The sequence below is a fragment of the Salmo salar genome, chromosome ssa20 (assembly GCF_905237065.1).
Source record: "Salmo salar chromosome ssa20, Ssal_v3.1, whole genome shotgun sequence".
In the NCBI taxonomy this organism is placed as follows: Eukaryota; Metazoa; Chordata; class Actinopteri; order Salmoniformes; family Salmonidae; genus Salmo; species Salmo salar.
In genome coordinates, this window is record NC_059461.1 from 23859741 (window position 1) to 23870426 (window position 10686).

Here is a 10686-nt window from a genome sequence, read left to right on the forward strand (position 1 = left end):
AGGATTTTCGCTAGGTACAAATTCCATGAGAAAGTACAGGGAGCTAGCGAATCGTTTGAACAGTTTGTGACTGAGCTGCGTCTGCTTGTGAAAGACTGTGATTATGCAAACAAGGATGAGATGGTCAGGGACCATATTGTATTTTTGAATACACTCACCGCGAGTGAGAGAGAAACTTTTGAATGTTGGGTCTGAGCTAACGCTGGACAAAGCTAGCCAGATCTCACATAGCCAGATCTAACGAGCTAACACACGTTCAGATTAAAACCATTTCGTGCGGCATCACGAGCGCATCACTTGAACAAGCAGTGCATTCAGTCAGGCAGATATCAAAGCACACCTCCGGTGCCCAGAGAGCGCGCTTCAGAACAGAGAGAGACAGAACTCCAAAACACAGCAACACAGACTCAAAACATGTGGATACAAAGTGCATGGCGAACAGGAAAATTGCCCAGCTAAAGGCAAAGAGTGTACTAAATGTTGAAAATGGAATCACTTTCCAGAAATGTGCAGAGATTACCATGAAAATAACAGTACACGTAGTGAGTGATGAAATGTCAATCAAAGAGTCAAATGCTGATGAACTGTTTGATTCAGTGACAGAAAAACCTAATATCAGAAAGAGCAAGCCTTTGCTGACATTGAGATAGGAACAAAAGGCAGAAAGCTAAAGTTCAAGCTAGACACTGGTGCACAAGTAAACATTATTCCTCTGAATAAGTACCGCAGCTTGACATCTGAGTGCGAGCTGCAGACTGACTGGTTATGGTGGTGAAGAGCTCCTAGTAAAAAGCACATTCACATTCAAATGCAAATACAAGGAAAGTGACATGATGTTGGACTTTTACATTGTTGACACTCGAGCACCTGCAGTGCTAGGTCTTAAAGCATGTTTAGACATGGACCTCATTAAGCTAGTGTTTAAAGGATTAGGACTATTCCCAGGAGAATGTACCATTCATCTTGACCCAGACGCAACCCCTGTGGTCTACCCACCGAGAAAGATTCCCCTTGCTCTCCACGCCCATCTGAAGAAAGAATAGGATAGCATGGAGCAATCTGACTGTCACCAAGGTTACAGAACCGACAGATTGGGTAAACGCGTTTGTGGTGTTGGAGAAACGACGCACAGGCAAGCTCAGAGTATGTCTCGAACCAAGAGACTTGAACAAGGCTATCAAACGCCCCCATTACCCTTTACCGATGCTAGATGGCATCACAAGCTAGCGGGAGCATGCTACTTCAGTGTCATGGACGCCAGATCAGGCTACTGGGCTATAAAGCGCACAGCAGAGTCATCTAAGCTCACAAAGTTCAAAAATGTTTGGACGCTACAGGTTTCATGGCCTTTTGGGATTATCTCAGCCCAAGACGAGTTTCAGCGAAAGATCGACGAAGTGTACAAAGGCCTCGACGGAGTTGTGGCAATTGTGGACAACATCCTTGTCTATGGTCGAACCAAAGAGGAACACGACAGAAACCTTCGCGCGATGCTGCCAAGGTCCCGCGAGAGAGGAGTCCGGCTCAACCCCGAGAAGAGTACAGTCGGCGCTACAGACATCAGCTACTTCGGACATCTTCTCACAGCGAATGGAATCAAGCCAGATCCACAGAAGATCTCAGACATAAAAGAAATGGAGCCACCAATGAACTGTGCAGAACTGGAAACAGTGCTTGGCATGGTCAGCTATTTATCCAAGTTCGCCCCCAGCCTCTTCAATGCTAATGCACCCCTGCGTCAGCTGCAAAAGCAGTCAAGTGAGTTCATCTGGGACAAGTAGCAAGACATTGCATTCCAGAATGTGAAAGACTTGATCACGAGAGAACCAGGACCAATCCTTGCCTACTACGACCCCAACAAAGAGCTCAGACTCCAAGTGGACGCGTCGTAGTATGGACTAGGTGCAGTGCTACTGCAATAAGGAAAGCCCATCGGCTACGCTTCCAAATATCTCAAACTGTAAAATCAACTATGCTCAAATCGAAAAGGAGCTGTACTCCATTCTGTTCGGATGTAAGCATTTCCATCAGTATGTATATGAATGATAGGTCGTTGTGGAATCCGACCACAAGCCCCTCGAGTCAATCCTGAGGAAACCGCTAGCTGCTGCCCTGCCAAGGCTTCAGAGAATGATCATGTAACTACAAAAATACGACTTCACAATCACTCACTGTTTAGGCAAAGACATCCCTGTCGCAGACACACTACACTCTCCAGGAAGTTTCTTACCTACAAGGACAGCAGCCTCAGTGAAGGCATGGACATGCAAGTGCACAGCAACTTACCAGTTAGTGACACAAAACGAAGGCAATGTATGTAACCATGGTTATGTGAGCTATATGGATCACTCCAATATATTGGTATCACTCCGCGGTGGAGGGATACATCCCAGGTGAGGATTTACAGATTTACTGTCATGTACAACTGTGTCACGGCTGGGGTCCGCCCCTATATCTATATATAGACACCATGGCCGCGACACACATTCTCTACATAATTTGTGGCAACTAAAGCACCGTAGACGATTGGAGTGATCCATATAGCTCACATAACCGTGGTTACATACGTAACCTTCGTTATGTTTCACTATATTGGATCACTCCACTATATCAGTACACCCGTACCAGATTAGTCGATGCTAGAGGGACCTGGCCAGCCAGCAGCAAAGTCCCAGTGCGGGATGGAGACGCAGGGGCCGTCAATGTGGAAGGGGCGACGCCCAGGACCGCAGAACCAACCACTGAGGGAGATGCCACATTTAGCCGATAGTACCTAGCAAAAGTGCAAGAGCAAGCCCAGCTGGGTGCAGCACAGATAGGTCAGTAGTGCCCAGGATACAGCCACACCTCGTGTTGAATGTGCCACCACAGATCCCAGCCAGGCAGTATGCTGTCGTAATCGTGTCCACGATCCAATGAGAGAGCCTCTGCTTTGATAAACTAGCCCCCAGGACTCTCTCAGCATAGCAGACAGAGCTGGTCTGTTGTTCTCACTGACCATGACCGCTCCACATAGGCAGCCAGTGCCCGCACAGGGCACAACATTCCGGAGGGAGGCCCAGACTCCCCTGCCGGGGGTCATAAGCAGAACCTTCGGAGGAATGAAGGGTTGGGACGGAGAGATATACTCCTCCCACCAGGGTCCATCCGGTAGCACTCAGAACTTACCGAAAAAGCATGGAGCTCACCCACCCTCTTCATTGAAGTAATCGCTACCAAGAAAACCACCTTCATAAAGGTGTTTCAGGGAGGGAGACTCCAACGGTTCGAAAATCGGCTTTGTCAAAACCACACCCAGATCGCCCTTGAGCCGGTCATAGTTGGACGCAGGCGACGAACCCCCTTCATAAACCTGGAAAACAAGGGATAGCGCCCCACCGACCTGTCCATCCACCCCACATGGCAGGCAGATATAGGAACCAAATACCTTCTCAGAGTAGAGGCTGCCTGGGCCCTCCTCCAAGCGAGACTGTAGATACTGGAGGACATACTGCACAACCTCAATACCTGTGCACGTAGAGCAGAACATCCGCCAGCGCAACTGGTATGCCGCGGTTGTAGCCGGTGGCCTTGCGCTCTGCATGGCGTTCATTACGCACTCCTGTAGTCCTAACATGGACCAATGGTGCCATTCTCGGACACCACCGAGTTCCCCGGCAGATCGGGTCTCAGGAGCAGATGCCAAGGTGTCCCAGACAACAGGAGAAGGCTGAACCAGGGTCATCTGGGCCAGTATGGGGCCACCAGCAGCAGACGATGCACCGCCATCCTGGTCCTGTCCAGCACAGCCTGGATTGGGGGAAAAAAGAGGGGGGAATACGTAAAGTTCCAGCCCTGGCCAATCGTGAGCCAGAGCATCCAAGCCCAGAGGCCCTGGTGGATCCGACATGGAGTACCACAGGGGGCAGTGTGTATTGCCCAGGGAGGAAAACAGGTCCACCTGCACCCTCCCAAACTTGTCGCACAGGTGCTGCACGACCTGGGGATGTAGGCTCCAGTCCCAAGGTGGCGGGCCCTCCCTCGAGAGCATATCCTCTGTCACATTCAGGATGCCAGGTACATGTTCTGCGCGTAGAGACGCTAGACGTCCCTGAGCCCAGGGAAGGAGCTCCAGTGCCATAAGATGGAGGTGGTGGGACCTCAGGCCACCCTGATGGTTGATGTAAGCCACCACTGTGGTGTTGTCTGTTCTCACCAGGACATGTCTTCTGTTCAGATGTGGAAGGAAACACTGCAGAGCCAGCAGTACAGCTCAGAACTTCAGTGTATTGATGAGGTACAGAAACGGTAAAAACCCTCAGTCTCTTTTTGGGACCCCAAAATAAGTGGAGTAGAACCCACTTAGCCATTCTGATGTCTCGATAATGTGGATAGCACCCTTGTCCAGGAGTGAGGAGATCTCCAGTCACTCCTGGCTCAAACCCAGGCAGTGCATACACAAAGTATGCAGATCCCCAGGGGGAATGCCACCATCACACCTGTCAAAGGGAAGCCATAAGCTCAGGTAAGCCAACAAGGACACGGAGCAAGGGTTCGACGCCCTTGGAGAGCTTATGTCGTGACCCGCTTGGAGGAATAGGAACCCGGTGAGGGATAAATTACCAAGTAACTCTGCAAAAACTGGAGAAGACCCGTGTGGGATAAACAGGCAGACAAAAAACAGCAACCAGGTAATGGATTTGATTTATATGTTGTTTTTTTGACTACAATATTACCTTTAATATCCAAGCAGTAAAAACAGCAGTATATGATGAAGTAACTCCATTAAGGAACTCCAGAGTTAATGTCTCAATGTAGTGGAAGCCCACCACGATACTCTTACACTCTGCAGGGGTAAGAACAAGGAAAAAACCCTGCAGGATAATTAGCAGCACGTTAAAGCAATTCACAACAAACACTTAGAACAAGCCAGTCGGCAAGTTGTGCATGGTCAATTACAGTTTGTGACAGCAAGAGCCACCATACTAATGAATGCACACGGAGTCGTAGTGTAACACTAACAAAACACAAGTAAGACAAACCATGGACGGAAGATACAGATCAACCGCGCGCAGTGGGTGGAGCACTCAAGAGGGGCTGGCCATTAGGCCAGTTGCTCCAGGCTGCAAACAGCCAGTGAGTATACTTCCACGCAAGATATTACACTTCCCAAGCAAACTTTAGAAAGTTTGTAGCTCAAACGATATGGACGTCTACCGAGAAAATGAAAGAGAATGTGTGTCGCGGCCATGGGATCTACAGCGGCTTGCGAAAGTATTCATTCTTCAAGGCAAACTGCTCTAGCTCATTCAAGTCGGATGGGTTCCGTTGGTGTACAGCAATCTTTAAGTCATACCACAGATTCTCAATTGGATTGAGGTCTGGGCTTTGACTAGGCCATTCCAAGACATTTAAATGTTTCTGTTTAAACCCCTCGTGTTGCTTTAGCAGTATGCTTAGGGTCATTGTGCTGCTGGAAGGTGAACCTCCGGCCCAGTCTCAAATCTCTGGAAGACAAACAGGTTTCCCTCAAGAATTTCCCTGTATTTAGCGTCATCCATCATTCCTTCAATTCTGACCAGTTTCCCTGTCCCTGCCGATGAAAAACATCCCCACAGCATGATGCTGCCACCACCATGCTTCACTGTGGGGATGGTGTTATCGGGGTCATGAGGAGTGTTGGGTTTGCGCCAGACATAGTATTTTCCTTATTGGCCAAAAAGCTATATTTTAGTCTCATCTGACCAGAGTACCTTCTTCCATATGTTTGGGGAGTCGCCCACATGCCTTTTGGTGAACATCAAACGTGTTTGCTTATTCTTTTCTTTAAGCAATGGCTTTTTTCTGGGCACTCTTCCGTAAAGCCCAGCTCTTTGGATAGTACGGCTTAAAGTGGTCCTATGGACAGATACTCCAATCTCCGCTGCGGAGCTTTGCAGCTCCTTCAGGGTTGTCTTTGGTCTCTTTGTTGCCTCTCTGATTAATGTCCTCCTTGCCTGGTCCGTGAGTTTTGGTGGGCAGCCCTCTCTTGGCAGATTTGTTGTGGTGCCATAAAACTTTGTCCCTGACCTGTTTGGAGAGCTCCTTGGTCTTCATGGTGCCGCTTGCTTAGTGGTGTTGCAGACTCTGGGGCCTTTCAGAACATGTGTATATATACTGAGATCATGTGACACTTAAATAAGGTCCACCTGTGTGCAATGTAATTATATGACTTCTGAAGGTAATTGGTTGCACCACATCTTTTTTAGGGGCTTCATAGCAAAGGGGGTGAATACATACGCACGCACCACTTTTCCGTTTTTACATTTCTATTTTTTAAAACAAGTAATTTTTTTCATTTCACCAATTTGGACTATTTTGTGTATGTCCATTACAAGAAATCCAAATAAAAATCACATTTAAAATTACAGGTTGCAATGCAACCGAATAGGAAAAACGCCAAGGGGGATGAATACTTTTGCAAGGCACTGTGTATATATAGGGGCGGACCCCAGCCGTGACACAGGTGTACACGGGAGTAAATCTGTAAATCTTCACCTCGAATGTATCCCTCCGCCGCAGAGTGATACCAATATATTGGAGTGATCCAATACAGTGAAACATAACTGAAGGGGATCTGAGCAGAAACAGAAAAGGACTCAACTCACACAGCTGAGGAAAGTCATACAGGATGGATGGCCTGAGGAAGGAGAAAATGCCCTCAGAGCATCTCAGAGTTCTGGAACCATCGTGATGAACTATCACAGATCAACGGAATCATTTTCAAATGAGAGAAAAATCATAATTCCTGCCAGTCTCAGAGAAGAGACAAAGATCCATGCTGGACACATGGGCATGGAAGAGTGCAAACAGAGAGCACGGGACATTTGTTTTGGCCTGAAATGTGCAAACAATACAGGACATTGTTGGTAAATGTGCCACCTGTCTTGAACGATGCCCCTCAAACACCAAAGAGCCAGCGTTACCTCACTGTATCCAAGACCAACCCTGGCAGATCATGGCAACCGATCTGTTCACCTGGAACAACGAGGACTACATCATGACAGTGGACTACTGCAGCAGATACTTCGAACTCGACAAGCTTCACAGCACCACATCTGCAGCTGTGATACACAAGCTGAAAGCAATCTTTGCCAGGCATGGCATTGTAGAGACTTTAATATCTGACAATGGCCCCTGTTACAAATGAAATGAGTTTGAATCCTTCACAAAAGCATGGGAGTTCACACGTCACACATTACCCTCAAAGTAATGGCCTTGATGAAAAATTGGTGCAGATTGCTAAATCACTCATGGACAAAGAAAAAGCAGACAAGTGAGACGCCTACCTCAGTCTCCTTGAATACCTCAACACTCCAGTTGACAACTTCAAATCACCAGCCCAGCTTTTGATGAGCCGCAGACTTCGCTCAAACCTTCCCAGCACCAACCAGCAGCTGCAACCTGAGGTCGCCAGCAACAAGGAAATGCATGAAAAACGTACACAGAGACGACAACAACAAAAGCGATACTACGACAGGTCAGCGAGACCACTGCCACCACTGATCGACGGAGAGTCAGTTAGAATCCAGGAGCATGGCCTCTGGAAGCCAGCAGTCGTCATCCAGCCAGCTGACACTGAACGCTCATATCACGTCCGCACCGCAGAAGGAGCGGTGTACCGCCGCAATCGTCGTCGCCTACTGAACACAAAAGAACAACACACTGATGAGATGAACTGTTCCCCTGACAGAGAAAGTGATGGACTAAACACACACAACACCACAAGAACTGTTGACTGACACAGAAGCATGCTCAGCATCATATCACACAAAGTCAGGAAGACCAGAGCTGTCCTAAACCTGTGAAATGTCAAAGGGTGTTGGCAGATCGCTGCCCTAAACGAGTTCCAGACTGTAAACTTGTTATTGAAAAGTTGACTTGAAATGCTTTGGTATTGCATTTGCTTGAAATGTTAAGATGTCATTGCTACAGTGAATCCTTCATAACAGTATGCTCAATCATTGTTTCAGAGTCTTATGTTGATTCAGTTGGTGCAGTATAAATGGTTACTTACCTTGAGTTCAAACTACAGAGCATGTATTCAAAAGAAACACTTAGAATATGTCAAACATTTTTATTTTAAAAGATGTAATATTCATGTGTAAACATACTGAATTGTAATTCGATGCATTTTACCACCGTATCATACTGCGCTGTGATTGGTTAAGACCACCCAGGTGGAGAGGTCATCTTCATTTGATCATCGTAGGAGACACTGAACATGCCAGTTATAGCTAGCTAATAAATAAATAAATAACCTGTCGTACTGCATTTTATTATTTTGTACAAACCATGCAAAACAAGATAGGGACCTTACAGATAATTGTATGTGTGGGGTACAGAGATGAGGTAGTTATTAAAAAATTATGTTAAACACTATTATCGCATGAGTCCATGCCAATTATTATGTGATTTGTTATGCACATTTTTACTCTTGAACTTCATAACAAAGGGGTTAAATACTTATTGACTCAAGACATTTCAGCTTGGAATTGGTTATTAATTTAAAAAAAGTCTACATACAAAATTCCACTTTGACATTATGGGGTATAGTGTGTAGATCAGTGACACACAATCTCAATTTCATCCATTTTAAATCCAGGCTGTAAGTAACGGTGTGAATACTTTCTGAAGGCACTGTACAGTAGCTAGCTAAATGCATTATTGACTGCACCCTAGCGAGACCACATCAACTAACGTAGCTGGCTGTCTAGAGCCTGAATCACCAGTCTTACCTTCAGCCACATCGTCATCAATCGCTCCTTTGACTTGAGAAAAACACCACTGCACATCATTGCCCCCGCCGCCGGCTCCTGGAACCCCACAAACAGAGCAACGCTTTAGATTTCAGAAGCTGCATCATGCATGGCTTTGATGTCAAAGAGTAATGTTAATCTTCTATATCTAGTTAGCAAGCTTTTTTCTAATCTAGTAACGTTACTTTCCATAATCAGAGAAGACAACTATTAAGCAATTTATTGACATCTTTGTTTGGTAGCTTCAATACAGAGAAAGTGATAGCAAATATAGAACGTTAGTTAGCTAGTTAGTTAACATTAACTAGCTAGCTAATGTTGTTGGTGCAGTTAACTACTATAACTTTATATCTAGCGGAAGCATCCGATACGCGGGACAACATGCAGAGTACACGCCCAACTCGGGGGAGGCTAATGTTAGCTAGCTAGATTCTCTCCAAATGGCAAGAAAGCGGACAATATACATAGAAACAACTTAGCAAATGTATGGGCGATAAACAAGCCCCTTCAATGTATGCATCAGACATTATTAGCTTGCTAGTTAACTTTACCTGCCATGGTGAGATGGAATCTCTGTCGAGGGCTTGGTTGGGGCCCTTGCTTATCTTTCCAGTTTTCCGGGCTAGGGTGTGTACAAGCAGAATCTCGCTGAGTGCGCAAGTGAAGCTATGGAGGGTGTGGCTCTTTTCCCCTGCTATTCTTCAACTTCTCCTGTCACTTATCTTGCTAAGCAATGCTTTGACAATCAGCAAACGCTTTCTCTGATCACTTTGCAACTATTATTTCCCTCTCCCTTATTCTACTTTCAAAATGGCGCAACCTGGTCCTGCACTGACGTCAGTGAGAGGCAGGTGCGCGCTTCCCAACAGTTTAAAGTGATTCCATATCCAAAACAGGCCCCTTTCGAATACTAAATAATATCCTTCCTCTTTTCCTTGACGGAATCACTGATCTGACAAATGGTCGGTGATCCACTCCTATACTACGGATCCACTACATAGTTGCCTATCACCAAAAAGAGCAGCATATACGACCATCTTTGCTATCACCAATCAGAATAATGCATTGGAAAGCATTAAAAAATAATACCACCTATGATTCAAACAGGTCATCCAAATAAAATAATCTGGTTCCCCTTGAGTTCAGTGGCGGTTCTAGACCATTTCAACTGGGGGGGCCAAGCTGGGGCCAGTTGTACTGTTAGAGGGGCCTGTTACATTAGACGTTATTGTTGTCATATCGTTTTCTTCACTGCATAGCAGGCAAAAGACCATGTTCATAATGCAGATGCATGTGGTACGATACTGTTGTGTTCCGCCTAAAGCCGTCCCTCTAGAAAATGTGTGGGTTAAATTAGTGTTCCGAGTTGCCATTGTCTAATAACTGATGTAAAAAAAAGAACGATAGCAAAAATTAGTTATGTAAAAATGATTTCATACTCCACATTTAGGGGGGCCACAAGGGGGTCCAAAATTGTTGTCACAGGGGGCACTGGCCCCCCCGGCCCACCTCCCAGAACCGCTAGTGCTTGAGTTTGCCTTAGGGGTTAAAGACGTAAAAGTATTGAGATGTGTTGACTTAAAAATACAGTAACATTATAGGGTCATTCCATTTGATTTCAATCACTTTTTGAACGCACTCCTTTTGATTTGAACAAAACTTTCTATACATATTTGCACGTGGTAGAAGTGGTCAGAAAGTTACTTTTTGGAACTGAATGCCGAAACATTTAGGAGATAGACGTGCTCAAAGTTGACCCATTTTGCATACTCCACCATAGCATGAGACATCCATGTCTTCCTTCATCACTGGAAAAGATTAACATTTTAATTTATATAATTTAAAAGATTACAAATAGGTTTGTCAAACAAATGTATAATTATGTAATAAAAGAAAATACAAATAAATT

The 10686-nt window shown here is 45.7% G+C and overlaps 1 protein-coding gene across 1 annotated transcript in view; it reads right to left on the minus strand.

The window, feature by feature from the left end:
* LOC106579878 (serine/threonine-protein phosphatase 2A 55 kDa regulatory subunit B alpha isoform) overlaps positions 1–9958 on the minus strand; it is a 31676-nt gene extending 21718 nt beyond the window's left edge. The window contains exons 1-2 of the mRNA XM_014160206.2: positions 9329–9958; positions 8757–8834 (exon numbers count right to left, since the gene is read on the minus strand). Of these exons, the coding sequence (XP_014015681.1) occupies positions 8757–8834; positions 9329–9335 (85 nt within the window). The 5' untranslated portion in view covers positions 9336–9958. The remainder of the gene's footprint in view (positions 1–8756; positions 8835–9328) is intronic.
* Between the last annotated feature and the right edge of the window lie 728 nt (positions 9959–10686).